This window comes from Cryptococcus depauperatus, chromosome 8 (genome assembly GCF_001720195.1).
Source record: "Cryptococcus depauperatus CBS 7841 chromosome 8, complete sequence".
NCBI classification, from domain to species: Eukaryota; Fungi; Basidiomycota; class Tremellomycetes; order Tremellales; family Cryptococcaceae; genus Cryptococcus; species Cryptococcus depauperatus.
Window position 1 is genome coordinate 147,132 of NC_089475.1, and position 26,239 is coordinate 173,370.

At 44.6% G+C, this 26,239-nt stretch overlaps 10 protein-coding genes across 10 annotated transcripts; 5 read left to right on the forward strand and 5 right to left on the reverse strand.

The window, feature by feature from the left end:
- Positions 1–62: 62 nt before the first annotated feature.
- Positions 63–842, reverse strand: L203_105958 (uncharacterized protein; the record flags this gene model as incomplete). The annotated part of the gene is made up of 5 exons (XM_066215319.1): positions 63–189; positions 233–454; positions 502–624; positions 681–727; positions 807–842. The coding sequence occupies 5 exons, from the start codon at positions 840–842 to the stop codon at positions 63–65; spliced, it is 555 nt and encodes a 184-aa protein (XP_066071416.1).
- Positions 843–1,582: 740 nt separating this feature from the next.
- On the forward strand, positions 1,583–3,727 carry L203_105959 (uncharacterized protein; the record flags this gene model as incomplete). Its single annotated transcript, XM_066215320.1, has 4 exons — positions 1,583–1,979; positions 2,024–2,113; positions 2,158–2,217; positions 2,259–3,727. 4 exons carry the CDS (start codon positions 1,583–1,585, stop codon positions 3,725–3,727), a joined length of 2,016 nt encoding a protein of 671 aa, XP_066071417.1.
- Positions 3,728–4,704: 977 nt separating this feature from the next.
- L203_105960 (uncharacterized protein) lies at positions 4,705–5,629 on the reverse strand (the record flags this gene model as incomplete). The annotated part of the gene is made up of 5 exons (XM_066215321.1): positions 4,705–4,857; positions 4,906–5,083; positions 5,134–5,486; positions 5,540–5,552; positions 5,601–5,629. The coding sequence occupies 5 exons, from the start codon at positions 5,627–5,629 to the stop codon at positions 4,705–4,707; spliced, it is 726 nt and encodes a 241-aa protein (XP_066071418.1).
- A 194-nt stretch (positions 5,630–5,823) lies between these two features.
- Positions 5,824–10,043, forward strand: L203_105961 (uncharacterized protein; the record flags this gene model as incomplete). The annotated part of the gene is made up of 9 exons (XM_066215322.1): positions 5,824–6,368; positions 6,417–7,658; positions 7,713–7,884; positions 7,935–8,102; positions 8,152–8,475; positions 8,534–9,444; positions 9,500–9,614; positions 9,667–9,864; positions 9,921–10,043. 9 exons carry the CDS (start codon positions 5,824–5,826, stop codon positions 10,041–10,043), a joined length of 3,798 nt encoding a protein of 1,265 aa, XP_066071419.1.
- Positions 10,044–10,319: 276 nt separating this feature from the next.
- On the reverse strand, positions 10,320–11,834 carry L203_105962 (uncharacterized protein; the record flags this gene model as incomplete). Its single annotated transcript, XM_066215323.1, has 4 exons — positions 10,320–10,468; positions 10,520–11,389; positions 11,440–11,637; positions 11,693–11,834. 4 exons carry the CDS (start codon positions 11,832–11,834, stop codon positions 10,320–10,322), a joined length of 1,359 nt encoding a protein of 452 aa, XP_066071420.1.
- Positions 11,835–12,139: 305 nt separating this feature from the next.
- On the forward strand, positions 12,140–12,560 carry L203_105963 (uncharacterized protein; the record flags this gene model as incomplete). Its single annotated transcript, XM_066215324.1, has 2 exons — positions 12,140–12,399; positions 12,449–12,560. The coding sequence occupies 2 exons, from the start codon at positions 12,140–12,142 to the stop codon at positions 12,558–12,560; spliced, it is 372 nt and encodes a 123-aa protein (XP_066071421.1).
- Positions 12,561–12,824: 264 nt separating this feature from the next.
- Positions 12,825–15,458, reverse strand: L203_105964 (uncharacterized protein; the record flags this gene model as incomplete). The annotated part of the gene is made up of 14 exons (XM_066215325.1): positions 12,825–12,896; positions 12,948–13,037; positions 13,089–13,163; positions 13,213–13,284; positions 13,332–13,702; positions 13,752–13,829; positions 13,873–14,133; positions 14,182–14,322; positions 14,371–14,521; positions 14,569–14,615; positions 14,663–14,739; positions 14,796–14,824; positions 14,885–14,953; positions 15,294–15,458. 14 exons carry the CDS (start codon positions 15,456–15,458, stop codon positions 12,825–12,827), a joined length of 1,698 nt encoding a protein of 565 aa, XP_066071422.1.
- Positions 15,459–15,961: 503 nt separating this feature from the next.
- On the forward strand, positions 15,962–20,138 carry L203_105965 (uncharacterized protein; the record flags this gene model as incomplete). Its single annotated transcript, XM_066215326.1, has 6 exons — positions 15,962–16,466; positions 16,521–16,808; positions 16,864–17,184; positions 17,241–18,194; positions 18,250–19,055; positions 19,113–20,138. The coding sequence occupies 6 exons, from the start codon at positions 15,962–15,964 to the stop codon at positions 20,136–20,138; spliced, it is 3,900 nt and encodes a 1,299-aa protein (XP_066071423.1).
- Positions 20,139–20,737: 599 nt separating this feature from the next.
- Positions 20,738–22,004, reverse strand: L203_105966 (uncharacterized protein; the record flags this gene model as incomplete). The annotated part of the gene is made up of 8 exons (XM_066215327.1): positions 20,738–20,939; positions 21,008–21,248; positions 21,297–21,357; positions 21,405–21,458; positions 21,514–21,572; positions 21,622–21,789; positions 21,846–21,885; positions 21,942–22,004. 8 exons carry the CDS (start codon positions 22,002–22,004, stop codon positions 20,738–20,740), a joined length of 888 nt encoding a protein of 295 aa, XP_066071424.1.
- Positions 22,005–22,265: 261 nt separating this feature from the next.
- L203_105967 (uncharacterized protein) lies at positions 22,266–26,120 on the forward strand (the record flags this gene model as incomplete). Its single annotated transcript, XM_066215328.1, has 17 exons — positions 22,266–22,356; positions 22,408–22,626; positions 22,683–22,776; positions 22,830–23,163; positions 23,212–23,350; positions 23,402–23,491; positions 23,553–23,723; positions 23,773–23,924; positions 23,975–24,025; positions 24,075–24,245; positions 24,292–24,405; positions 24,467–24,867; positions 24,921–25,005; positions 25,053–25,119; positions 25,172–25,368; positions 25,420–25,535; positions 25,586–26,120. 17 exons carry the CDS (start codon positions 22,266–22,268, stop codon positions 26,118–26,120), a joined length of 3,027 nt encoding a protein of 1,008 aa, XP_066071425.1.
- Positions 26,121–26,239: the final 119 nt, after the last annotated feature.

The window sequence follows — 26,239 nt, forward strand, 5'->3', positions numbered from 1 at the left end:
ATGTAATCAAAATCATCTACAAAAGTGACTTATATAAATGGTTCTCTGCGAGCTGAGGCTGATCATTTGTCGCTTCTTGTTGCCTCTAGCAGCTTCGATACCTGGCCATCTGGATGCCCCAACGACATCCAGCCAGCTTTCAATCCGTTATTGACCACAGTGACCAACACCTTCTCCATTAACTCACTCCTGCCAGGTGTCAGCTCGTGATCGCACTATGCACAAGGCTTACCTCTGCCGTATCTCTTCTATTCCTTCTAATCTAGATTGTGTCTCTTGCAGCACCTCGTTCAACCTCGTTATGTTTTCTTCTAAATTCTCTAGCCGGTCTTGCACCGTATCTCGTCGTTTGGTCTCTTTTCGCGACGACCGAACAGACTCGCCCACAATCAAGCCAGCACCGACCAAAAAGAGAAACGTCTCTGCCAGTGTCGTAGCTCCGTTCTGTATCGCTCTGGGTTTTCATCAGACCGGATCAAGGTGACCTGGGACGACACATACCTGGTATCGTTGAGAGGTTTGATATTGCCCGCATCAGCGTTGAGCAATCCCATCCGCATCCTGGCCTCTGTCCGATGCATTCGCTGGGCCAGTCCGATACAGATGTGTCTGAATGTTTCATGCCTATCACACTCAGCCCCTCTCCTGGGTTTCTGTTGCGCATTATAGCATGGACGTACTGGGTAGCTTGGGATTTAATGGTGTTTGCAATCGGCTTTGCCAACGTCTGATACCAGATGTCAGTGGCCTATCACCAACGCTCCGTCCGCCATAACCAAACAAGCCCACAACTAGAGAAAACTTGCCTTGACAGCCAGACTGAATATTTTCACAGATGCCATCTCGCTATTCGCTCACGTTCACTATCGTCTTGCAGATATAACTCTTGTCGTTTGAAATCTATTGCTAATCGTTTGACAACCCTCAATCTTTAATCCCAGTCGATAATTCCTCGCCGGGCTGTCTCGTCGTTTCGGCTTAACCATTCAACAATCCGCGGTGTCAATCATTCCTGTATTACGTAAGTATTCGTCTCCTACCCAAGCTCACTCACTATGCAACACTCGCATTCAGTCTTGGATGGCTATCTGCTGAATCTTTCAGAGTCTCTCTCAGTTCCTACTGCTTCGTTAAAAGGAAGCATAAACGAGCGAAGTTCAGAAGCAAGCACAAAGAACTTTTGACGCGTAAACAAACATCTCGTGGTGACTGCCGGGAATGTGTATGCGGACGACTCCCCATAGCGTAGTACCAGCAGAGCAGCCTGACTGAGAATGTGTTGATAGAATGGGTAGTGTATATGCAGAAGCATCTGGCGACAGTATATACAAGTTATTTTTGATAATTCTGATTGATAAATTCAAATTGATGAATTTTAATCATTCTAACCTATCCACTCAGCACTTAATTTTATTTTTATATTTATTTATTTATTTATTTTTTATCGCCGTAGCTATCCCTTTCAGCTGCCACATTGCTACTTCCGAGAAGGGGCCAAGACCAACAGTACAAAGGACCCTTTGTGACAGTTTATTACTGTTCAATCTCTTCTTTGCCATCTCATCTCTCATCCACATTCGCCATGTCGGTGCCACTCCCATCGCCACAGCCGTTCTCGGCGTCAGATCATCCAGGCGCGTCTGCAAAGCCAATCCCTCGCTCACGTCCAACACCAATCTCGACTGGCGTCTCTTCATCCCACGCGTCGGCGGCCACTCCATCATCTTACAAGTATCGTCCAGGCGCGGCGACCTCGGTCGGTCGGTCGTTCAATGATGGCAACTGGCGCGATCGGTCGCCAGCACCAACTCTCCCTGCGTCCGCGTCGGTGGGTGGAGGCAAAGCGCCAGAGAGGACGGTTGGGTTTGAGAAGCGGGATTTGAGTCTTATGAAGGGGAACGGAGGCAGTGGGTTGAGCCAAGAACGGGAAAACGAGGATAGGAGGGATAAGGAAGGTGGGTCTGGCGACAAGGAAAAGAGTGAGTGTCTTTTGGGAGAGTGGGTTCTGACAGACACGTCATAGCTGCCTTGAGCCATGTGCCCTGTCGATTTTTCAAAGCTGGAGCCTGTACAGCTGGCGAGAGCTGTCCATTCTCGCATGCGGCTCCTGATGGTGAGTTGGCTTGTCGAGGCAAGGAGCTGACGGCGTGGAATCAGCTGCCAAGCGAGAGGTCTGTCAGTGGTTTTTGAAAGGAAATTGCAAATTTGGGCACAAATGTATGTATGGTCGACATCGTTCTAGCTGACGGTTGGTCCAGGTGCTCTTGCCCATGTCCGTCCTGGCGAGCCCATGTCGATGGACCGCAAGAACAAGAAGCAAGCTCAACTGGAAGCTCGAGAGCGTGATGGTAAAATCCCTCCCGGCTCATCCTCTCTCGGCGAGGTGTCCTCTATCAACGGTTATGAAGCCAAGAGCGCAGTGCCAACTGCGGGTTCGACGCATGATGATTCGGTTGCCAGTCCTGTACCTATCCGATCGGCCTTGAGTTCTTCGATTCAGAGTCCTCCAAAGATTGGATCCAGTCCCATGAGAGAGCCATTTGGACCTCCGTCTGGAGCACTACCCAACAGCCCACCGACGGGTTTCGCTCATTCTCTCAGCCGTGGTCATCCCGCGTTTGCTTCTTCGCCAAACAGACCCAGTCCGCTCTCTGCAAGTTTTGGTGCAGCAGGTACCGGCTTTGCCGGGTCCGTTCCGGGTCCTTTATCACTCAAACAGGGCGCTATCCATCCTTCCACTCTCTCTCCCCTTCGTCCACCCGTCACTGCTGCTCCCACTTTCTCTTCCTCATTCTCCCATTCTTCTTCTCTTGTCGTCGAACGACCTCCTCCCGGCCTCGCTACCCCCTTATCGGCTAGCTTTGCCGGCGATGCTCCATCGCTCCATAAATCCATCTGGGCCCGATCAGATGGTCCGGCAGAACAACTTTCTCCCCGCCAGCCTATCTCCAGGACCGTCCCGAGGAGAGCCGTGTTTGAAGATGATGAAGACCAAGAGGACCATGGTGAAGAATTCTTACCTTCTTCGCTCTCGGATTTACTCACGCCACGGGAAAAGGCGAGGCGTCTGTCAAGGCGAGATAGCCAAGCCAGTGCCGATGAAGCCCGTGGGATTGCTGGAGGTATCTGGGTGGCAGGAGAACGGCTGGCACAGAGCGCCGGAGCCACAATGGGTCCCAAAGGATTTCTCCAAGGTCTTTGGAGTGCTGACGGAGAAGATGCAAGAAAGGCGAGTGTTTCAGGGCAAGGTAAAGACTTTGCCTTTGGTCCCAGTACGGCTCAACATCAAGGCCCACGCACATCTCTTCTCACGCAACAGCGTAGTCCCACGAGCGCTTCGCCTACGAGTCCTGGACAGCTCCTTGGCTCGTCTTCACAAGCTCATGTCTATTCTGCACAAGGCGAGCCTTACTTGGTCAGAAACATTGGAGATCCTTCTTCTCCCTCTGCGCGAGCCTTGATTGAGCATGCGCCAGGACAATCGCTACCTGGTGGATTAGCATCTGCCCTATCCAGATTACACCTTCATGGGCCAAAATCTCCTAGCGGTCTACTCGCTAGCCCCGCCGCAATAGGCACTCCAGCTGGAGATGTTGGAGCAAAGGGCTTGAGTAAAGAATGGAGGCTGGTTGAGCATCAGGAAGAGAATCGATCAGATGATGAGGGAGCAGCACCTGGCAAAGAGGGAGACCATGAGGAAGAGGGTTTGTTCACCATGGATGGCTAGGCTAACGCATTTTCATGGTATGAGGGAATTTACGCCAGAACGATTCTTTTGTAAAATGAGAAAAGGGCGAGAAGAATACTTGTATATAAAAATAGACAAGGTACAGAGAATCAACAGGCGTCTGACGGGGGGCATGCTCAAGGGTTGGTGATTCAAGCATTCTTGCTGTAAAACTTAGTTTCCTCATTTCATCAAAAAAGCAAAAGAAAAAAAAATCATAGCAATTTGAGCAGAAGAATAACCCGAAAGTAGCATATCTTGGGTATGAAATCTTAACGTTATTTGTTTCACTTTCTAGGGATGTACGTGTTGTTGCTGAAAGCGTTTGATTGTCTCAGCCTGGTGTCGTTGGGATTATGATGTGCAGGAAGATATGAATAAGCCGCAAAGGCTTTTGATACATAATGTCAGATTAGGAAAAGATCTCAAAAATCAGATATATCTACAACCTGTATTCATTACACGACCTAGCATTCACCCTTCTAGCGTTGCAAAGATGGTAATCAGTCAAGATTGGTAGAAACCCTTACGTTTTCGTGGCGAGGGATCATATAGAAACTAACTGAATGGTCTGTCAAAAGGTGCCGATACCACTTGAGGACCATTCAAAAGTTACATAAGTAGTTACCAAAAGCCGGAATTGCATATTGTCCTCGCTTTTGCTATTGGCAGGGAAATAGATCAACTGTATGGCAATCAATAACTGTCTATGAATAGAACACAGATTCGCTACTAATTGTTGACAAGGTGGACAGCTCATAGGCGCACTATCCAGACTCATGAATGATGTCTATGACAGAGTGTCAACTATGTCACTGTGGACTTGTAGATGAGTGGACACTCTGATCTCGACAAGGGTTATCAGCAAAGCTGAAGGTTATAGTTACTGCTGATTCTGTCAAGGCTCGCTTACTGAAACAGATCGAGTTGTTGCAAGTGATGTTCGCTATGCATCCATGGCTCCCAAGATCGTAAAGCTATCTTTTAGTTAATTCTATAATTTCTGGCCTAGGCCTACTTGGTCCGGCTTCGGGCACCATCATTTGATTCTCCATAAGAGATAGCCCTTCTTCTGGATTAGGCGCAAATCCAATCTCGAGTTCAGATTTCATCTCCCTTCTCACACAAAGCTTTACACTATCGTCAGCAACTCCGAGACTTCCAGAGAAAACACTTACAGCTTCTGCAGAGACAACCATCAAAACTGCTCCCAGTACTTGTATTAACCAAAAGAAGAATGAAGTAGGAAACGAGGCAGAATAGTATGTTGTCAGGATGAAATGGTTGAATATCAATGTCAAGGCAAAATCAAGGATGTGTGTAGGTCGTTGAACTATGTAGTATAATGGGGCAATGCTAGACTAGATATTAGCAATGTTTGATTTCAGGATGAAAAAACAATCTACTCAATTGCAAAAGCCAACAACCAAGTTGACCCAATAACCCATCCTCTCTTCTTATCCACTCCATAATCCCACATCTCTTCCTTGTCACTTTTGCCATCACCATACTCATCCTTGACACTTCCTATCTGTTTTCCCCCAGCCCAGGCTCCTCTCAGTTTCCTCCAGCCCTCTACCCCCGGGAAATTCCCTCTGTTAATCGTTGGCAAGGCTGCCATTTCTCGCCAATCCATAATGTGAGACACTGTTGAGGGCCCGCCCGAGTAGTCGAGGGTATCTGGGGAAGTAAGTGTCGCTACGAATGGCGGGATGAGCGTAGAGAGCACTAGATAATGAATTGCCTGAAGTGATATAATCTATGTAGGTCGAGATGTCAACGACAGCATCATTTTTGGGATAATAGACAAACTTGGCATATGATTCTGCGCGAAGTCAGCAAATATCCGTCATAGGTTGTATATTGGACTTGCAATATTGGATCCCATCCTTGTACTCTCATTTTGTTTGGATTGCTGTAGACATTACAAAACATTAATCTCTTTGAATTGGTATCATTGTTGTGGAGGAACGGAGTATTTTAATGTCCGCTGTTGATGATTCTCCTGTAATAAAAGTCCATTTATCTATAATTTCATAAACAATTCTTTTCATTGTCATAACCCAAACAAAAACACATGAAGCCATAAAGCTGCAATGCCGCCAAAGATAGACACACCTATCAAACAGGCGCCACCAAATACAGCTCAAGTGCAAACTATAGCAAGAGCAAACTCACAAACCGTGATCCCAACCTCCATCCTCGACCCCTCTGAGCAATGTCTCTTCCTCGTGGCTCTCTTTGGCCTGGTAGAAATAACAAAGATATGGGACACACTCCTTCCCATATTTGTATCAGATCCTGACCCGACATGGACCAACGAATGGAGGATTTCTGGTCCTGGTTCAGTGGTTGCTTGGACATTGTCAGAAGTCTTTGCCATCTATCTGGTCAGCATGCTAAGAATACCGATGCTAACCCCAACGCTCAGGCAATTCATTCTGCTAGCATTAGCGAGTCTTGCTCTGAACGGGTCATGCTGGCTTTTGGCTGAACCGAGCATAGTATTGAAATACATCAATATCGTTGGGACAGCAGCGTTGGGCGGGAATTGGTATTGGAACTGGTTTTACGCAATCAAGTCGTGGTATGAACCTGCTCATTTGGAGGGTGTTCACAAAATCAGGTTGCTTCCTTACAGGTAGGTTGGCGATGGCTCTGTACAAAAACTTGTTGACATATTTTCAAGTACGGCAACTCTTAACCCTCTCTCGTTATCATACTGTATCCCACCGGACAACCCTCAGCCCATATATGTTCCAATTGTGTTCAATAATTCCATTCCAGAAGAAGTCACTTACATCTCCCGTGCTTTAGGGACAGGCCATCAAACCATTGAAAAAGTTTATCGTAGTCAGCTGAAAAAGTCGCCTGCAAGGCCGCCAAGACTAAGGATTACCGATGGAGGAGATGAAGAAGAGGAGTTTGACTTGGGACCAGAGATTGACCCGCTATCGGCATTGATATTACAATCTGGCGGAAAGTTGACAGGCCAATCTAAAGACATTGATCCTTCAACTTTGCCATCTGTCAAGCCAACAGACTCACTGTCTCTGATTCCTCACAACTTGGCACATTCTGAGAACGTATTGTTTCTCACTATAAACAAACCAAGTGCTATTGTTCTCAAAAAAGTCGTTGATAAACGAGGAGACAAATTTCATATCTCTCCTCGACGGGAGGCAATTATCATTGAATGCCCTGCAGGTGGTCAGTTTGTAGAAGAGGACAATCGAAAAATAATCACGAAGAAATATAAGGCTGCTGCTCCTGAGCTGAGGTGTATTGGCGAGGAAGAGCTGGTCCAATTCCAAGCTCGTGGCATCTCTCCTCTCAAAGTCGGATGGGAAAAGAAGGGTGGGCCAAAAGTCGATAGTGGATGGATAGAAGGAATCGAAGACGAGTCTCTCACAGTAATTGCAGAAGACGAATTTCCCCTTACTCGTCATGACCGTGTCTCCAAAACACATACAGTGTCTCTTCGAGTCAACCATGATCGGCCCGGCATATACACTGTCTCTCTCACGTCTGTGCATGATTCTCTGCACAATGTCTATGTGCCGTCGGGATACTCATCTCAAAAGTCGTACAAAGTCATTTCCAAACCATCAGTCAAATTCAATTGTGGTCTCCCTTTCCAGCTTTTACAAAATAAGACTATATCCATACCCATTGAACTTGTTCTTGATGGACCAATTGAACAAGATCTTTCAATCACTTTTCTTCATACATCGCCCTCAGGCCAACTCACGGAAAGGAAAATCCCTATAACTAATAAGCGAGAACAGCTGGTTGTCAGTGAGGCTGGGATATACCGCTTATTAGGGATTGAAGGGAAATGCGTAGGGAGCGTGATGGAGCCTAGTACATGTGAGGTTGACATAGTACCTTTGCCGACCATGGAGACGAGTGTTGCAACTTTGCATGAATGGTAAGCGTGTATCTTCTCGCTTCTTCTCACAGTAATAAAGCTCAAAAAGAGTAGTGCTATGGACGTTGGTGTCACAGCGGCCTTTGACTTTATTGGACAGCCTCCTTTCAGACTCGCGTACACCGAGCATCGAAAGACTGGTAAGCCCAAGAATCTAGCACAGGTGTTCAATTCACATCACGGATCTATCGTGCTCAGACCAGAACAAGAGGGTACTTACACTTATGTGTGTCGTCTATTCTCTTAAGACGCTATGCGAATCTAATCTGTGTATAGACTTTTACGTCATTAAGTGATAGAAACTACAAATCAATTGCTCTTGACAAAGAACCAATCAAACAAACTGTGCACCCACTTGCAAATGTGGATGTTGTGAAACGGATTGCAAAAAGAACACTGTGGAGCTGTGATGGCGACGAAGTTGATATTGATGTTGAAGCCCGGGTATGTCCTGAAGTCCTCTAACTTAACATGAAATTGACATGGTTCATAGGGTATTCCGCCACTCAAACTTACCTACCTCAAATCTTTCGGTATCTCTGCTGAGAATGCTACTGTCCAGATTCCTCTTGGCCGCTCTCGTGTTTCCATTCCGGTTCCATCCTCCCTTGCTTCTGATTCGGAGAATTCTGGTCGCTTGAGCATCTCTTTGCTTTCAGTTGAAGATGGTAATGGTTGTGTCCGAAAATTGGAAACTCCCGGTTTTGAAATTGATATCAAAAGAATTAAACCCACCGCAAGGCTGGCTAAGGTCGGTAGAGAAGTCATAACCGAGGGAGAGACAGTGAAAGTACCTCTAAGGCTGACAGGCGAAGCTGTAAATCTATCTTCATTCCATTGTTTATTAATTAAACCTGATGCTTACAAGATTACAGCCATGGGACGTCACCTATTCTTTAAATGGACAGGAGACAACGTTGACCGTTCGAGATCCAAACAGTCAACTTAGCCTTAAGGATATGGGTGTTTATCGTTTGGTTAACGTAAAAGATGCCCACTGCGCTGGGCGAATTCTCTCTGCAGACTTCACTTTCGAAATTGCCTATAAGCCTCGACCTAAGATGTCCCTTCAAGAATCTGAGATGGTTTCTCATGTAGGTACTGGGCCTGATAATCTGTACAGACATAAAGATCTCTGTGCCGGGCAAGAGGAACAAATTGCGCTCAAGTTTACTGGGCAAGGGCCGTTCGAACTCAGTTACCGATATACATTTGAAGGCAAGACTACTCGCCAATCTCTCAAGTCTGCTCAGGAGTTGGGTCTTCTACATCTCTCGACAATGCCTGGCAGGCACAGATATGATTTTGTGTCTGTTGGAGATGCCAACTATCCTAAGACGGACGTTGCTAGTTCTCTGGAGCACCAAGTTTCCGCGCGGCCCAGCGCTAGCTTTATCAGCTCCGATATACAATCTTTGTGTCTTGACAGCCAACTCGAGACAGATGTCAAGGTAGCTTTGAGGGGTGTTGGTCCATGGAAGCTCAGCTTGTCTTTACGCAAGCCCGCTTCAACCTCAACGACGCTCTTCAACATCACAACTCATTCTGCGTTATGGCATCTTTCGCTACCCTATACGCTGTCTGATATTGGACGATATGAAATTTCAATTATGAAAGTGGAGGATGCAAGTGGATGTGAGTGGTTTTCGGAGGAGTATGATCTCTTGAAGATTGGAGTGGAAGTTGTGGAGAGTGCTAGGATCCTTTCCATGGACGAGAAAACGGATCTTTGTATAGGCGATAGCTTGGACTTTTTATTGGAAGGAAAATCACCTTGGACCATCGAGTGAATAAATATTTTTATTTACCCAAACCGAAGAATATCGTTAACAAGTGTGTAGATATTCATGGTTGGGGAAAGACCACAAGGTATCGAGCTCGGCAGCAAGATTTTCCAGATTTGCAGAAAAGCCTGGCCAATTTCAGGTTAAATCTGTCGCTCTTCGCGGTGAACAGGTACGACATTATACTTGTGTTCTATGTAGCTAATCAACCAATGGCAATATAGTGCAAGCGCGACGTTAGTAACATGATCCGGACAGTCCATCCCCTTCCAGCAGCAAGGATATCATCAGGAGAAGATGATCTTCATGAAGGTGATGAGCCTGCTGTTTTCAGAGTTTGGTTTACCGGTACCGCACCATTTGCATTTACTTATACAAGAAGCGAACAAGTTGGGTCAAAATACAAAGTAGTAGATTCGCAGGTCCGTATTCAAATCTCGATCATCTTTCCTGCTCAACTGTATTAATATGTGCTTAGACCATCACGGGTATTATGGAAGATTCCTACGCAGTTTCGAGCTCCTTGCCGGGCGACTATCAAGTTATCTCAGTATCAGACAGATTCTGCCGATATCCACCATTGTCAAGAAGCAAAGAATAATGAGAGTGCATGCAATTTTGGCATAGGATGAGCTACATACAGCGTACAGCAATGACCTTTCATATTTGACGAAGTGAAGACTATGGCTTGGAGTAGGTTCAATTCAATCCAGTTTGGTGTGTGGCATTGCCTCCACTGAAATGAACCTTTTGGTCCTGTGGTACAGAAAGCTCTCTTTGCTGTGATCAAAAGACTTCACCCACATGCATATATAATGATAATTAATAATGCAGCTATAAGATAAAACAACCATAATTTACAAATGCTGTCTCGCATCTATATTATTGTCGACCCGATAAGACCGCCAAAATCATTATTCGTAATTGATAACAAATGAATAAATTCTTCTTGTTTTACAGAAGGTACTTGGTCAGATAGTTCCTCGAACACTCTGCGAATGAGACTCTCGATTGGCTTTAATAAAGCTGAAAAACAAGTTAGAACCAGGGGGCAAGCAAAAACGCCAGAGGACTCACCAGCTTCTTTTGGATCTTCAATACCTTTTCTCTCTTGGCTTTGGACAAAAAGTCTCGCCAGTATGTTAATCATTTGTCCTCTCCAGCGCGATATCCTTCCTGTAGATCGCGTCATTTGCATGAGGCATAGAAGAGCTTTCAAGTTTGCTATGTAATGTGGAATGACTACGGGTGTGGGAATGTACTGAAGGGGATCGAGAAGACATGGTATTATGGTTTTAAACCAGCGAACAATGCCTACTCCCATTATGTCACACATAACTTGGAGTTCCTCAGCAATGTTGATCAGTACTTCCCTACCTTCCAGTCCTGAGGGAGCATATGTCCAGCCTTGAATAAATTTGTTCTCAATCACCTCGGAATAGACAATGGTACGTTCTCGTCCTTCTGGTATAGAGTGTTGCAGCGTCTTGAGTGTAATTGGCAAGACTTTTCTTAAAGGAGGACTGGGATGAAGGGTGAGTGTATGTAGCAGAGATTTCAAGAGAAGTTTCTCCAAACCCATGCGTTTGAGGACCTCAGGATTTAGTTTCAATACCCATTTCTCGAGTGCCACTGCTCCAATTTCTCTCCAAGCTGGCTCCCAATCGTCCATCATGACTAACGTAGGGGGCAAAAGTAACCCTATATGTTTTTCTACGTCTTGACTTTTGAGCTTTGATGCAGACCACGATAGAATATTGTGAACACCCCATGCCATCGCAGATTTGAAAGGTTGAGATTCATGTAAATCCATAATGGACTCTTTACCGCCTGTAGGTCGCAAAGCGGCTCTCGAAGCTGAAGAAAGATTTGGATGAGGAGCAAAGTAAGGCCGTAATGTCGAAAGTAGTGCCAAAGGAAGAATAGACGGAAAATGCAGGCTAAGGTCTGGAAACAACATTGCTATAAGCACCTATAGTCAAGCATATACTCCTTACCTTCAATGTGTTGACAGATAATTGGAGATCTCCACTGATCCTCTCCATAAAGTCTCACAATGTTTTGAAGCAGCTCTGCACATCTTTCCGCCGAAACCTGTTCCCATCCCCAATCTCGGTCGACTTCTTTGATTTTGAACGAAAGTTGGCCGAGTGTTTCCAGTGTTCTCTGGAGATATTCTTGAACTTCAACTTCGCCTCAAAACAAATAGTCAGGCTACTCATCTCAATCTGTATTTTCTATCCAACTTACCTCCAATCTGTTTCATAAAATCAGGCAGCAAGCTGCTGGGAACAACCAATCGCTTCGAGAGATCTTGTATATCCAAAAGCAGCTCTTCCAGAGAGCATCCCATCCTCTCGTCTTCCTCTGTTATATCCTCTACTATCACCATTTTCTTCTGTATATAAGATTTATTTGAAACACGAAGAGAAATGGAACAACAAAGAAAAGCGAGATTACTTGTTTTACGTAATCATAGATAAGATCAGATTCGGACTTGGCCGCTTTCAGATAACGATCTTGACATCATCACTTCATTCGATTCTTACCTTTTTCTCAAGTAAAAACGAATTTGCTGATTCTTGATATTATAAAAATAAATTTATACACTTACAAATACCACCATCTCTGTAGCTTTGTGGCTACTGAAAAGCCGTCCATTGAACCAATAATTATTTCTTAACCGGTTCTCTCATCATGGTCGCTTCAGATAGCCAGCCTCTTCTCCCTACCCATGTCAACCATTCCTCCAAATCCCGTTTCTCAGTCCCACGTATATCTTTCCCTTCACACCAGTCGTCTGGTTCTATAAAGAGTGCGGATAGCTGGTCGTCAGAGTCGACACTCAGGCCATTGAGGCCGCTGCATCAAGTGGGAACGGGAAATGACGGAGCAATGGGCGGATTTCAAGACAAGAGAGAGGGAGTTGCAAAGATTACGAGGGAATGCTTATGGAGGTAAATTTATCATTAAATCTGCTTGGTCTTTTATCTGATTTTTTTTCAGCGAGATAAAATGTTACGGCTCATACATGTTGCCTCCTCTCTTGGTGTTTGGCGTACTTGTTGTTTTAGTCAGTTTGGCTGCTGTAGGGTGGAAGATGGGGTGGTACAGCTAAACAATCTGGATGGGAGCTAAGGATTATTATCAGAGGAAACCACGCTATTACCTTTGTTGTGTGGCATCTGCTTCGCCGAGATATCACAGTGATGACAGGCTCACGTGCATAGAATCATGCATCAAGTAATGGACATCAGAGGTACCGATGAACGATGTAGATCTCGTCTCCAATAAAAAATGGTACAACTATCATGTGAAATGCTTATTCTTGTTAGCAATCTGAAATAGCCGCTACAGAAGTTCTGAAACTTGATGATTAATTTCAATGAATAGATGGTTCAGTCATCCTCGAGATGATCTCTTCTAAAAGTAGCCTAAAATACACTTTATCTACCTATATGACGTTAACTTTTGGGTCCATGGAGCTGTCAGTAGCCAAACTCACTGTTACCTCTGTACCATCGTACAGAGCATGATGTCCATGCTGCCTTGGTAGACTCTCCCATTCCTCCCTCGATAATGCAACATCGTGCCACTGTGTATTTATTGATTAGCTTTAATTTAATAAGAGAGGGAAAATATTCACAACTGGCACATATTCGTGGTGTAAAGCATCCGCGACAATTTGATGCTCTGGCAAATATGATCCTGATGGGAAAAGCTAGTAATTGATGAGTTGAGGGGTTTACTGCTGGAACAAACACCCGCACCTCGATAACCACCCCTCCATCAGGCATCCATAATTGATGAGTCAACATCTCTCCATGTACACCAATCAATATCTAATCAATTAGTTCGCAATCCGTTTAACAATTCATGATGAGCTTACATCTGCAGTAGATACAGCTTCTATTTGTTGTGCGCGGTCCAGCCTCTCCATTTTCTTGTGCTCAACAATTGCTATGCCACTAGCTTCAAGCTCTCCCAATACAACTGCAACTCCAGCATGCGAATCTTCAGTCATTCTTCTATTCGTTCCTTGCCTATCAACATACACGATTTTTGGGACTTTGTTCCATATTTTAACAGGCCCAGGACGTGTAGGTGGGATAGGAATATGCAGGTGAGAGAGAAGGGAGATCCGAGAAGGAATAAAGAAAAACGGCGGGCGAGGAAGAGATAAGACTGTGGCAGCCATTTTATTTAGTGAGTCGGACAGAGCGTTATGGCGATGAGATGCCCAACGATCAATGATAACCGCTGCCAAGAGTCATTAGACAGGACAGAAATGAAGCCTTCATTGGCTTACCTCGCTGGAGAAATACCCAGCCATTATTCCGACCGCCGTCCGCGCTAAGCTCCTTCCAGTGCATAGGCTCAAGTAAATCTGACCTTAGTTAGCCTTGGTTCAGAGAATACACAGTACCTACTCTCTCCAAATATTCCCTTTAAAACCAATTCCCCCAAGCCTTCCTCATCTCTCCAGTCCGTTGCAGCTTCCCAAGGTATGACCATCCTATCTGGAATTGAGGGAACCTTGACACCAAACCGGGTTGTCTCGGTAAGGATGCTGCTCTTATACGGTATAGAAGCGATAGCGGCGATGCTACCCAAGTACACTTCGCCAATCATGTGGTAATATGATGACAGATAGTGCCATTCGTCAGACTTTGCTCCATCATTCACGAACACTATATCCAGCTGTCAGTACCAATCAAGCAACCTGAACAGTGACAGACATGTAGTGCCCTCCAACACCCGAGCGCCCCTGGCAAACTCCATCATTTCTTTTGAGGGATGGGTAAACACTTCCCACCCTGTGTCACCACTGACAGTTCGACTTTTGGACGGTAGCTCGTATCTGTCAGGAGCAAACAAGTCTGATTTGATGAGCCTGTGGCATTCCCGCATCGCACCAAAAGACTCACAGATGGACCCGTTATTTACCCAGACATTCTCAATGATCTGATAACCTGGTACTCCTCCTAAAAGCCTTGACTGCAACACGACAGGATCCGGACTGATACCACCCCATTTCGACCATGGATCTTTCAATGTCAAGCTGTGCGCCGCCCCAAACTAGGCTTACATGAGCGCAACCAATATCCATAGAGCATAGTTCATACCGATACAGTAAAGATGAAAAGCAACATAAGAATTATAGTCGCTAGCGCTACACAGAAGTTAAATACAGGACAAGACCTGATAACATATACCCACATGCAAGCAACAAACCACTCAAGACCCTGCTTTTCGTCCTGAGACAGACCATCGACTTTTCCAAATCCATCTCTGCTCTATACAATCGCTCAACTGAAGGTAAGAAGAAGCGTGCCATAAAGACTGCAGTCACAAGGTTGTAATTGTACAGCACCTGTCTTCCTACCGACAGTAACATCATCAGCACATTACTAAACCCTTTGAAACGAAGGAAACCCTTACCACCACCCAGTCGTCCGCAACAGATAGGTTTGGAGCGATAAAAAGTGACCAAGTTTCCAATTTAATTCTCTATATAGGCGAGCAAGGGTATGGGAATGGCGAATAAGGCGATGTGCGTTGCACTGGATTAGAGTTGCAGGTCAAGCATAGTTTTCGTTGCATGGGAAACTCAGAGCAGGCAAGGAGGATGATAAGTTGGATATTAGAGAAGAATCATTTGACGTTAGCAATTATAGAAAATAGAGAAATGAAGAAATTCAAAATATAAATATAAATATAAAAATGAATGACGTAAAAAATTGGCAACAAGTCGGGAGGCTTGGCTACCGTGGCCATATTAAATGTATTCAATACACATAATGATAATCTTAAATCTCCATGCATGGGTTTGTCCTATACGACTGCTCACAGTCAGATGGATAGCATTGCGAGGCTGGAATAGGCCATCTCTGCATAACCTGGCTGAGCGAGCTTGGCTGTCGAGTTGACTCCCAGTGTTGTGAACCGTTTTGTTTGGCATAGTATCAGGCAAGGAGGACTGCCACGTGGCGAGAGCCCTCTTGTATTTGGTCATCTGGAGAACACAATTCAGAATGGCTCAAAAGGCTTGGCCCACCCTGCCTGTACACAGCTCAGCACTCTCATCCCATCTCTACCAACATTGTCGCCGAGATATCCAAACAGGGACAACGTTTCAGACGTCTTGATGGGTGATTTTGATCCGGCGAGACAAGAGATTGAAGGACGTGGTTAGTGATGTCTATCACCGTCGATTTTCTCTGTGATGCTTGCCCAGCAAAGAAAAAGCCCTTGAAAGCAGTTTTCTCAAGTCTTGGTCATTAAAACAGTGAAAATGAGAAACAGTTGGAAAAGAAGAAAGAAAGAAAAGAAAAAACATTGAAAAAAAATAATTCCAACACCCCATACATATTGTGCACAGACCGTTTCTGGATTGTGTTTGTAGCAAGTTGAATGATTTTCTACACCTAAAAAGAAATAAACAAAAAGATATAAATGTTTACATTACCTTTTCTTTTTCTTTCTACATTTCTTCTCAACTAATTTTTGTAGCCCAAAATGGACATTCTTAACCGCCTCAACCCTTTCCATCGGCCTACTTCATCGCTTTCGCGCCATACGCCAATCCCTTTTGTCAAAGATAGGTCGTCCAAATCTATGGAAGTGAACAGCCCAAGAGATACTCCTGTCAATTCTCCGCTTGGAAGTACTCATCCATCTGTCTATCCACTTTTGGAGTTGGGCCAAGAATTCTGTGCTTCACATCCAGTGAAAGTAGAAACGGAACACTTGAGAAAAGTTGAGCATCAGCGCTCGCACTCTTTGCTCAAAAATTTGGCACACCACTCTAGCCTCTCAGCACTCAGGTCCAAGTCAACGAGGGGAAGAAAGAAGGGTGACAAGAGGAAGGGCATTCCTCCTATGCCAGATCTCCATCCTGAGGACCTCTTTCCAAAGACAGATGAACGGCCTCTTACTGTCAGCAGTGGAAAGCTGAGAAAGGGCAGCTTGAAAGGCAGCAAAAGTCTGCCTCGTGGTCTGAGATTTAGCGGCGAGTTTGAAGGTAGGTGTTTTGGTTGATCAACGGTATGCAGGCTAACCTTGAATGGAGCGGCAGGATTACCACCATTGCCGGTGTTATCGACACCTCACTCTATGAACAAGTGGCAGCCAAAGCCCACTTCCAAGAATTTTGATCGTCACACTTTATTCAAAAGGAGCAAGAAGAATGGGCATGCTACGTCCAACGACTTTACCAACGCCCCTGAAAGTCTCAAAATCCATACGATGTTTGACATAAACACCGATATCAACCAAACAGATGTACCCCGAAGGATCAGAGTCAACAGCTTTGACGAACGTGCATCCTTATCAGGCGAATTGACTCCTAAAGCACAAATTCATCGTAAGTTACCTTTCACTAAGTTATCTAAATGAAGCATTTCTGAGTCATTGTATAGGTCATTTTTCGTCACCACCGAAAGTGCCTGATCCTATGACTGAACCTTTCTTTGTTTACTCCAGAACCCAGCAGTATTCTCATTCTGTGCTACCTAGCTCAAATCAACAAACCTTTAATCGTTCAGAACATGCAAGCTCTACTATTTTCTCACCTGGAGATGTTGTACCACTGACAGATTCTGGAAGAACCATCATAAAGGAGACTGAAACAGTGTCTGTTAATGTAAGACGAGCAGAGGGAGATATTGGATTAATGAGCAGATCGGAGATGATCCCAGTTCGAGGTGATAACGACGACTGCGAAGAAGTTGAGAATGGATGTACGTATATTGTCTAGCTACTTTACTGTCAAACATGTCTCTAACACAATTTCTAGTTACTCTGAAATCATCTCTCAATGCCCTTGGTCTACCATCAGTTTGTGACGACCACTCATCCCCAACTCATAAATCTCCCCAGCGTCGCCCCCTAGCGCATCGCCGAGCAGAGTCTAGTCCTTCTCCTGGCCGTGTTTCACGTGATACCTTCGCGAACGCGGCTAAGCGGTCGTCCTCACCTTTCGAGATTAAACTGACACCCCGTGTTACAAGACGCATGTCCTTGGATGCTTTTGGCACGACTTCGCCTGCGGATTTCAACTCACAAGGTGCCAATAGTAATACGGACGATTTTGCTGACTTTGACGAGGCTTTTGAGAGCGATTCCTCTGCCTCTCTCGAGGAGCAACATGTTGACTGGGCTGAGCAAGATGAGAAGAGGCAGGGCTCCACGGAGCAAAGTCAGCTGGAAACAGAGAGTGTCTACGAACATCCACTTGCATCTTTCAACCCAACGGAGCTCTCAACCATCAGAGAATCTTGGTCATCCATCAGCATTAGTAACCATTCTTGTTCTTTGGCTGTTTCCGAATTCGATCCTGCTTCACCCGAAGCTGAGGATTTTCCTACCATACGTCCATCGTGGGATCCATTCCATGCTCGTGCAGAACCCTGTCCACGTACACCGATGCTGTCTAGTAATGGCCTTCCTCTTCCCGCGCCATCTCCTTTTTCTTCTGCATCTCCTCTTCTCCACAAAAAGGCTGTATCGGCGCCACCGATGATTGGTGTCTCGCCTCAGCTTCTCGATGCCCATCTCAAACATTCTCAATCTTTGAAGGATCAGATTCAGGCTAGCAGCGTCATGATGGAAGTACTCAAGTCTGAAGTCAATGAATTGAAAGGTCGATTGGAAAGGGAAATCGAGGAGAAAGAGGATTTGTTAGCTTTCGCTGAGGGTAGAGTGATGGACCTAGAGGATGCTCAGAGACAGTGTGATGCCAAGGATCAAGGTAAGTTCAGGCTGCGATCATTGACAATGGCATCCACTAATGGTCCTGCCGCTAGCTCTTGAGCAGCTCCGCCAAGCCATGTCTCTCAATGAACATGGCCTTGAAGAGCTTCGCGAAGATAAATCTTTCTATAGAGAACGATGCGAGGACCTTGAGCGAGAGAACGACGCGCTAACAGATGCAAAAGAGAAGGAGATGGAAAAGCTCATGGCTGCTGAAATCCGACTGGAAGAGCAAGAATGTGAGCTGAGAACATTCAAGGGCAAGAATGCAGTGTTACAGAACATTAAAAACGAGGCAGAGCGTACCATCTTCAGTCTGGGCGAGGAGCTGAGATTTGTCGAGAAAAGAATGACGGAATTGGAAGAGGCCGAGGACTTACTTCGCGATCGAGAAGCTGAAGTTGTTGCACTACAAGAAGAGCAAGAGCTAGTGACAAAACTTAGAATCGAGATTGAGCTTAGAGACAAGCAGTTATCTGAGAAAGAAAACAATCTGATATCCCTGCACAAAGAGTTGGACTGTACCAGATGCGAACTATCCAAACAATCATTCGCCTTCGAAGAGCTCACTTCAATTCGTGCGCAGCTTGCAAGCGAACAGTCTCATTCAAGAGTACTCGCACATTCTATCGTCATGAAGGATAAGACAATCGGGGAGCTTCAAGAAAAGCTTCGTTTGGTCCGATTTGAGGCCAACGAAAAACAATTCGAGGCTCAAGAGAGCATAAGCAGATATGAAGCTCAACTGGATGAAATGAGAAGAACCAGTGATGAGCGTGAAAAGGCGGAACAGGAAGCAAAGAATATGTTGTCGAGGTATATGGAGGAAAAAAGAATGTGGGACGGAGAAAAAGATGAGGTATGTACATTGGCGAACCGAGGCCATTTATTATATTGCGACTGACGCCTGCATTAGTTGTATGAGGCTCTTGACAAGACAGCTGGGCATTATAACGAAGCAGGATTGCCCAATGAGGAGAGATCCTCCGAACAGCATACATTCAGTACTCAGAGCCTGTGTGCGCTGCAGGAGGATTATGCTCAGCAAGCAGCTAGTCTTCAGCTCAAGACGCACCTTCTCGACGCCAAAGATGCTGAGCTTGATGAAATTCGCCATGCTCTCAGAGACACTGAAGACTCTGCAGCTCAATGGAAAGACGCTTTGGAGCGCCAAGCAAAGGACTTTGAGAGGTGTTCCGCTCACCTTCGTGAGCAAGTTGACGAGCTTCAGTCCCGACTTTCGGCTCAAGACTTGGCTCTTCGTTCAGCTACAATAGAAGCTGAAAGTGGCAAGCTCTTTTCCCAAGATTCTAAATGGAGGCTCGACCGTCACATGGCGGAGATTGATGACCTCAAACTTTCTGAAGCAAGACTCCAGTCTCAGGTTCAGGATTTGAAGAGAGAGTCTGCAATAGATGAGATAAAACGTATTGAACTGGAAAAGAAGATGACAAAATTAGAACAGGATAAGGAGATTTTGAATGCTGCTCTGGAGAGCAAACAAGTCGAAGTTGTGTTGCTTCAGAGAAAGGACAAACATCGCAATGCAGCAGGTACTCCTTCAACTACCAAGCGACCTTCTGCTGCTGGCAACTTGTCTTCCTCAGCTTTGCGCGGTCCAACCACTCCCACTCCAGGCAATAACTCTAACAATACGCCTCTTGCAAAGCGTCTTGCTACTTCTACCACACCTTCTATGACTGGCTACAAGAAGGATATTAAAACCATCTCAAACAACCGCAATCCCCTCGGAACTTCCAACAGACACAACAGGGTCTCTGACGTGTCTCGTACCGCCACAGGCAAGAATACTCACGATTTGAATGTTGTGGAGAAAGGTTTGGCGAAGAGAGCAAGTTTACCACCCTTGGTTTCAGAAGTCAAGACAATGAGTGGTGCATTAAAACCTAGTGAGGAGAATGCGGTTAGAGTGGAGAGTTAAGACCGACAAGCACAATCAAACACATGACGAAATCTGTATAGAGTATCTTATATCATCTTTTGGTTTCATTGACAAACAATTTGGACATTGTGGATTCACGAATTCATCATAGCATTGTAATATGTAACAGTTGTTTCTTATACCTATTTTCAACAGTTTGCAACACATCTTGAACAGTTTTACAATTTTAGAGGTTCTGATAGAAGCCTCGGTAGAATAAGTCAAACGGAGATTATATACAAATATTGATGGACTTGATTTGAGTATACTTTGTTGAGCAAGCATACAAAAACAAAGTTAAGAGTCACTATCATTGTGTGACTGGCCGTTGGGGCAGGGATACGGAACAGAGTAAATTGTGCAGCTTGTAAAACACCTAAAGTATCAAGTCTTTGTATATGTTTACTTGACATCATGAGACCCCATCTTGATCTTGATGCTCTTCACGCTTAAAAGGCAGTCAATACAGACGGACAAGAAAGGCGAATGACATATAGGTACATATAGATAATACTCCATCTTGCGCTCTAATCTCTATGCTCTGATTATCACAAGTGATATTGATGTAAACCGTCTAATGCTTTGTCTCTCTGGCTTGGCTATTCAGGTTTGACTGGCACTGTATGCTGTGCTATTTCCTTTTCTTTTGGCGTATTAGCACCACTCTTATTTTTGGGAGTGTTGGCCCCTGACTTGCTCCCCTTACCGGAAGCAGGAGCGTTTATGCCTGAAGGTCCATACGAATCAACATTAGGTAAATCACCGTTACTGCCACCAGGGGCAAAAGAATTGATATAAGCGCTGAGACACAAATTAGGCTGGATGGTTTCCTGATCAAGATACCTGACAGAGACGAGTATTTTGCTTACTTCAAGAAATGTCTCCAGGAAGCTTTTGATGGAGTGTAATGACCACCGTCGTGGGTTTCAAACCTTGCATTCTCGCATTGTTTGAATAATAATTGACTTCTTTCAGGAGTTATCAGAGTGTCATTCTTTCCAGAGATGTGAAGAGTATGTAAGCTCGCAGGGAGGGGAAAGTAATTTGAAAAATCATGAGATTCAATTTTTGGTTGAAACCCAGGGAGAAAGCCACCAACAAAGATGGCGACTAACAAACGATTAGCAATAACAGCAAGAATGCTCTTAACCGACCAACATTTGAATTTTGGGATTGCAGGGTCGGCTGGGAAATTCGGATGAATGCCCGGCTTCTCCACCTTGAGGGCCTGTTAACAAGAAAAGAGTAACATCTGCGATTGCTCACCATGGCTGTAAGGAGGGCAGCCATACCAGCACCTTGTGAAAAACCCATAACACCCTACCACGACAGATTACTATGAAGTTAATCTCCCAAACAAAACAAAACTTTTTACATTAAAAGGTCCGTTTTTGATCATATAATCGTGTAGAAACGCCACTGAATCGTCAAAACCTGACCACTAGTCAGTCTAAGCTTTACTCCATCATTTAAACCAACCTACGCTTGAAGGTCTTCCATTCTTCTGAATTAATCCACCAGGCTCGGGGAGTCGTTTCAGATGTTCGTTTTTCAGCATCCATACTGGCACTGGAGCCAAATTGGTCGAGATTTGCTTCAGTCATCCATGGAAGATCGGCTTTCTCGACTATGACGGGAGGATCCACAAATACTTTACGCTTAAAGTCAATACTATCGACAAAGTATGCTGAAAGTCGACAAACAAACCAAACTCAACATCCTTGCATACCTTGCGAACTGCTCCAAGCTGACGCCACAATCAAAATCATATATCAAGTCGCAATTATAACCGCATCTACGCACCTGTTTGAAATAGATGTGAGCATTTTGGGTGAAGCCGCAAAGGGCGAGGACGCGGATTGTCATGGTGATTTATACGTTTGGCGGATGTAATAAGCAGTGAACGACAGCCAAAAGAGTGGATCTTCAAGAGAAAATAGTTTGTAACAAATCTTTTAAATTGCAATCTTCATCTTTTTATATTGCTTGATTTCTACAAGATGCATTTGAGGGTTTTTAAAATATTACGTAAAGATATAACAAAGTGGAGGCCAGACTAACATTTATGATTGTTTTCAGTTGAAAGAGTAATTTGTGAACATTTCAGAATAGAAATCAAAAGTAGTCATGGATGGAGAAGGAGAAGGCATGGATACCTCACCAAGTCAAGAGCATAGCTACCCTTATCTTGCTTCCTTGAACGAGGCGCAGCTGACAGGTGAGTGTTTAGCCCTTTACAAGTATCTCAAAGTGAAGCGAATTGCTGTAGCTGTCATGGCTCCTTCGTCTCTACCGCTACAAATATTAGCTGGGCCAGGATCTGGAAAAACTAAGGTCTTGACCTCAAGAGTGGCTTATTTGGTGCAGCACCATGGCTACCGACCTCATGAGATTGTTGCAGTCACGTTTACAAACAAGTCTGCCAAAGAAATGAGAAAGAGATTACAAGTGCTACTGGGGCAAGCTCAAGCAGATCAGTTGATTCTGGGTGTGTACTTCAACAGCATTGCATTGATGTTTTTGTATGACTGATGATGCTTCTAGGTACTTTTCATTCTACTTGCGTCAAATACCTACGACGCTATGGTAAAATAATCAATCTCCCAAACAATTTTGTCATCGCTGATGCCGAGGACTGGTATGTATTCGTTGCATTTGCCTGAATATGCCATTGCTGAATACTTTTTGTAGCAAGAAACTTGTAGGGAACATATTGAAAGAGCGCAAAAAAGAACTGGCGGAAGCAAACATGTCTTTCAAAGAAGGGACTATCATGTCTGAAATTTCTAAGGCAAAGGCAAAAGGAGAGACTCCAGAGGGGATGGCCCTTCGAGCAGAAAGGGATCCCAACGCTTCAACTAGTACTGCAGCGTTCATTGCCGACATATATGGAGAATACGAAGCGGCATTGAGAGAGTCAAATTCGCTCGATTTTGATGATTTGTTGGTCTTTGCTTTAAAGCTCTTCACAGAAGCGCCATATGTTGTAGCAGATATTCGGCATACTTTGGTTGATGAGTTTCAAGTGAGTCTCAGATCAGTAACTATCAAATCAATGCTTATCTTGCTGCAGGATACTAACAACACTCAGTATGAACTTCTAAAGTGTTTTGCCAAGGCCCATATGGGTGTCAGTGTAGTAGGTGATCCTGATCAATCAATATATGGATGGCGTTCTGCGGAGATTGAGAATTTAAACAAAATGACTTATGGTGAGTTTGGCATCATTAGCGGCGCTGGAGATTGATGGGTGATCATGGCAGATTTTCCGGGAGTCCAAGCCATCAATCTGGAACAGAACTATCGTTCGACAGGATCTATTCTCAACGCTGCCTATGCTGTTGTATCTCAAGGTCAGTGTAACCTCTCATTTTGTCTATCATCGCTTAAACAGGCAAATGTTTGGCTCCCTAGACCATCATCGAATACAGAAGCATCTCTACACCAGTCATCCTCAAAGCATTCCGGTGACGCTTAAAGTATTTGAATCGCCAGTAATTGAAGCTAGCTTCATTGCAACGGAGATCAAGCGCTTAATCGCATACTCTGGGGGATTGATCAAATATGATGATATTGCCATTTTGCGTAAGTCGTTATTTTCCTTCATCGTTGATGCCGTTTGACGTATTTCAAGTACGATATAATGCGCTTTCGCGAGTTATCGAGTCTGCTCTGCAAAAAGATAGTATTCCTAATAGAATAGTTGGGGGACACAAGTTTTTCGAGCGTATGGAAATTAAAGACTTACTAGCATATTTACAATTAGCGGATAATCCAGAATTCAATGTAAATTCAGCCGCAAACTGTTCAAAGAATACTTACTAACCCCCTGTTAGCCTGCGTTCATGAGGGTCATTAACGTCCCGAAACGTTCCCTTGGTGAAAAGGCAGGTTTCGGCGATATTGTTGGTGGAGTATATCTCAATCATCCTATAGACACTAGCCGATATTATCAAAACAGCAAAGTCTTATAAGATATCCCCTATGGAGTTGTGTGAGCGTGTCACAGACGGGGAGTCAATTATGAGCGGATTAAAATCCAGCGCCAGGAGAACTTTGGCCACTTTTGTAGACATAATTCGAAAGTTGAAAAGGGCTGCACAAAAGGTAAGCTTCCCTTGATCAAGTCATCGTGTCTTACAAATATGGACAGGGAACCCCGGTCAGTGACCTTATCAAATTTATTATAGAAAAGACAGGATACGAGGGATACCTGAGAATATCCCAACAAGACTTTGACTCTAGATGGGAAAACATACAAGAATTAGTTGGTGACATTTTCGCACCTTTTCCGCGTATGGTAACTCAATACTGACAAAGCTATGCAGATCACGTATAGTGTAACCGTCGCCGAAGAACACGCTCGTTTATCAGCTGGCGTAACATTTGAGGATTCAAATTTTCAACCAGCGAACTGTGCGGCCACAGCAGCCATACTCAATCTTGATCAAGAGGAACATCAGGAAACTGGAAAACGAAAGCTACATTCTTTTTTTAAACGTCAGTCTAGCGCTACAAGTCGAAGCGTTACACCTATCGAGAGAAAAAGCTGTAGTGGATCAGCAGTGAAAAGTGAAAGGGGAAGAGAGGAAGTCAAGGTAATTGAAAACAAAAACGGAGTCATTGAGTTGTTGTCAAGTGATGAGGAGCCAGAACCAAAGGAGGATTTAGACAACGTTGAGAAGAGTCAATTGAATACATCTAAACTTTTGTCTGATTCACAAGCAGAGTAGGTGTTATTTCATATTGATTTGAGTGGAGTTAATACTGGCTATAATTTAGAATAACACCACTTGCTTATTTTCTGCAAACATCCATGCTGTCTACAGATACGGATTCTGAGAAAGATGAAAACAGTTATACCCCAGTGAGTGAGATCAAGTGTCTTGTAACCGTATGGCCAATCCTGTGCAGAAAGTTACAATTATGACTGTCCACGCTGCAAAAGGCTTAGAATGGCCCGTCGTCTTTATTCCTGCCGGTAAGTCTAATCCCACCAGTAACTAGATAATCTTGTTTATCAATCCTCCAAGTTGAGCAAGGTACCTATCCATCCTTCCGCTGTATTGAGCAACACGAAATAGCGGAAGAGCGCCGGTTACTCTATGTGGCTATGACCAGAGCACAAAATTTTTTAACCTTATCATATTGCCAACACAGGATGATGGGAGGAGAAGAGGCAAGAAAAGAACTTAGTGAATTCATCGGAGGTGTGATACGCAAACAACCAGTAAGATAATTCAGCAAATTGTCTTTGAAAATCACCTGACAAATACCATAGGGTTTGTTTGTGACAGACATGTCCAATGTAGATGTTGAAGCGAGGCAGCAAATTTCGGCTATGCTTTCTAGGCCCGTACCAGATGAGGATGCAACGAAAGAGATGATCATGAGACAGTATGTATTAGGGCTTGATGATAATTGCCCCATTGTTAATGCGCGATCAGTGTTAGAGCCGCGCCACCATTAAGCACTTGGGACCCACCCAAACAAACTAGGTGGTTACAATCTAATGGTTTGGCTCGAAGAAATGTGACAAAAGCCACACGTGCAGCTGAAAATTGGGCCTCTGAGGTCGTTAGATATACCTTACCCGACTTGCATGTCTCTGAATCCTCTTCATCTGGATTCACTACCGCTCGGTCTGTAGGCATGACCAGGCTGCCTCCGCCTCCACTTATGCCAACACAAATAAAACCGCCTCCATTACCAGTCAAATCTGCCAATAAAAATATACCTGCACCTGTACCATTCACATTTAATACTCAAGAGGAGAAAAGGAGAAAGGCTAGCTTGGGGTCGTTTATGAACGAAGGAAGTAGTAATTTAGCGATGATGTCAGGATTAGGTCTGCCTGACGATGCTTCTACAAATAAGCCACCAGAAGGATTTCAAAAGACGGGGCAGCTGGCAAAAGGGACGAAACGATTGGGTATGGGAAGACCAGCGCCATGGGGTAGTAAGAAGCCTCGTGCGAGTTGATAGAAGTTGTAAACTGTTTATCTGTTGTATAACAACGAATCATTGTCCTTGTTCTATTTGTATACTTGTATGACATATTGAAGCATCCCATGCATATGCAACCGCAGTGATAGTAGATT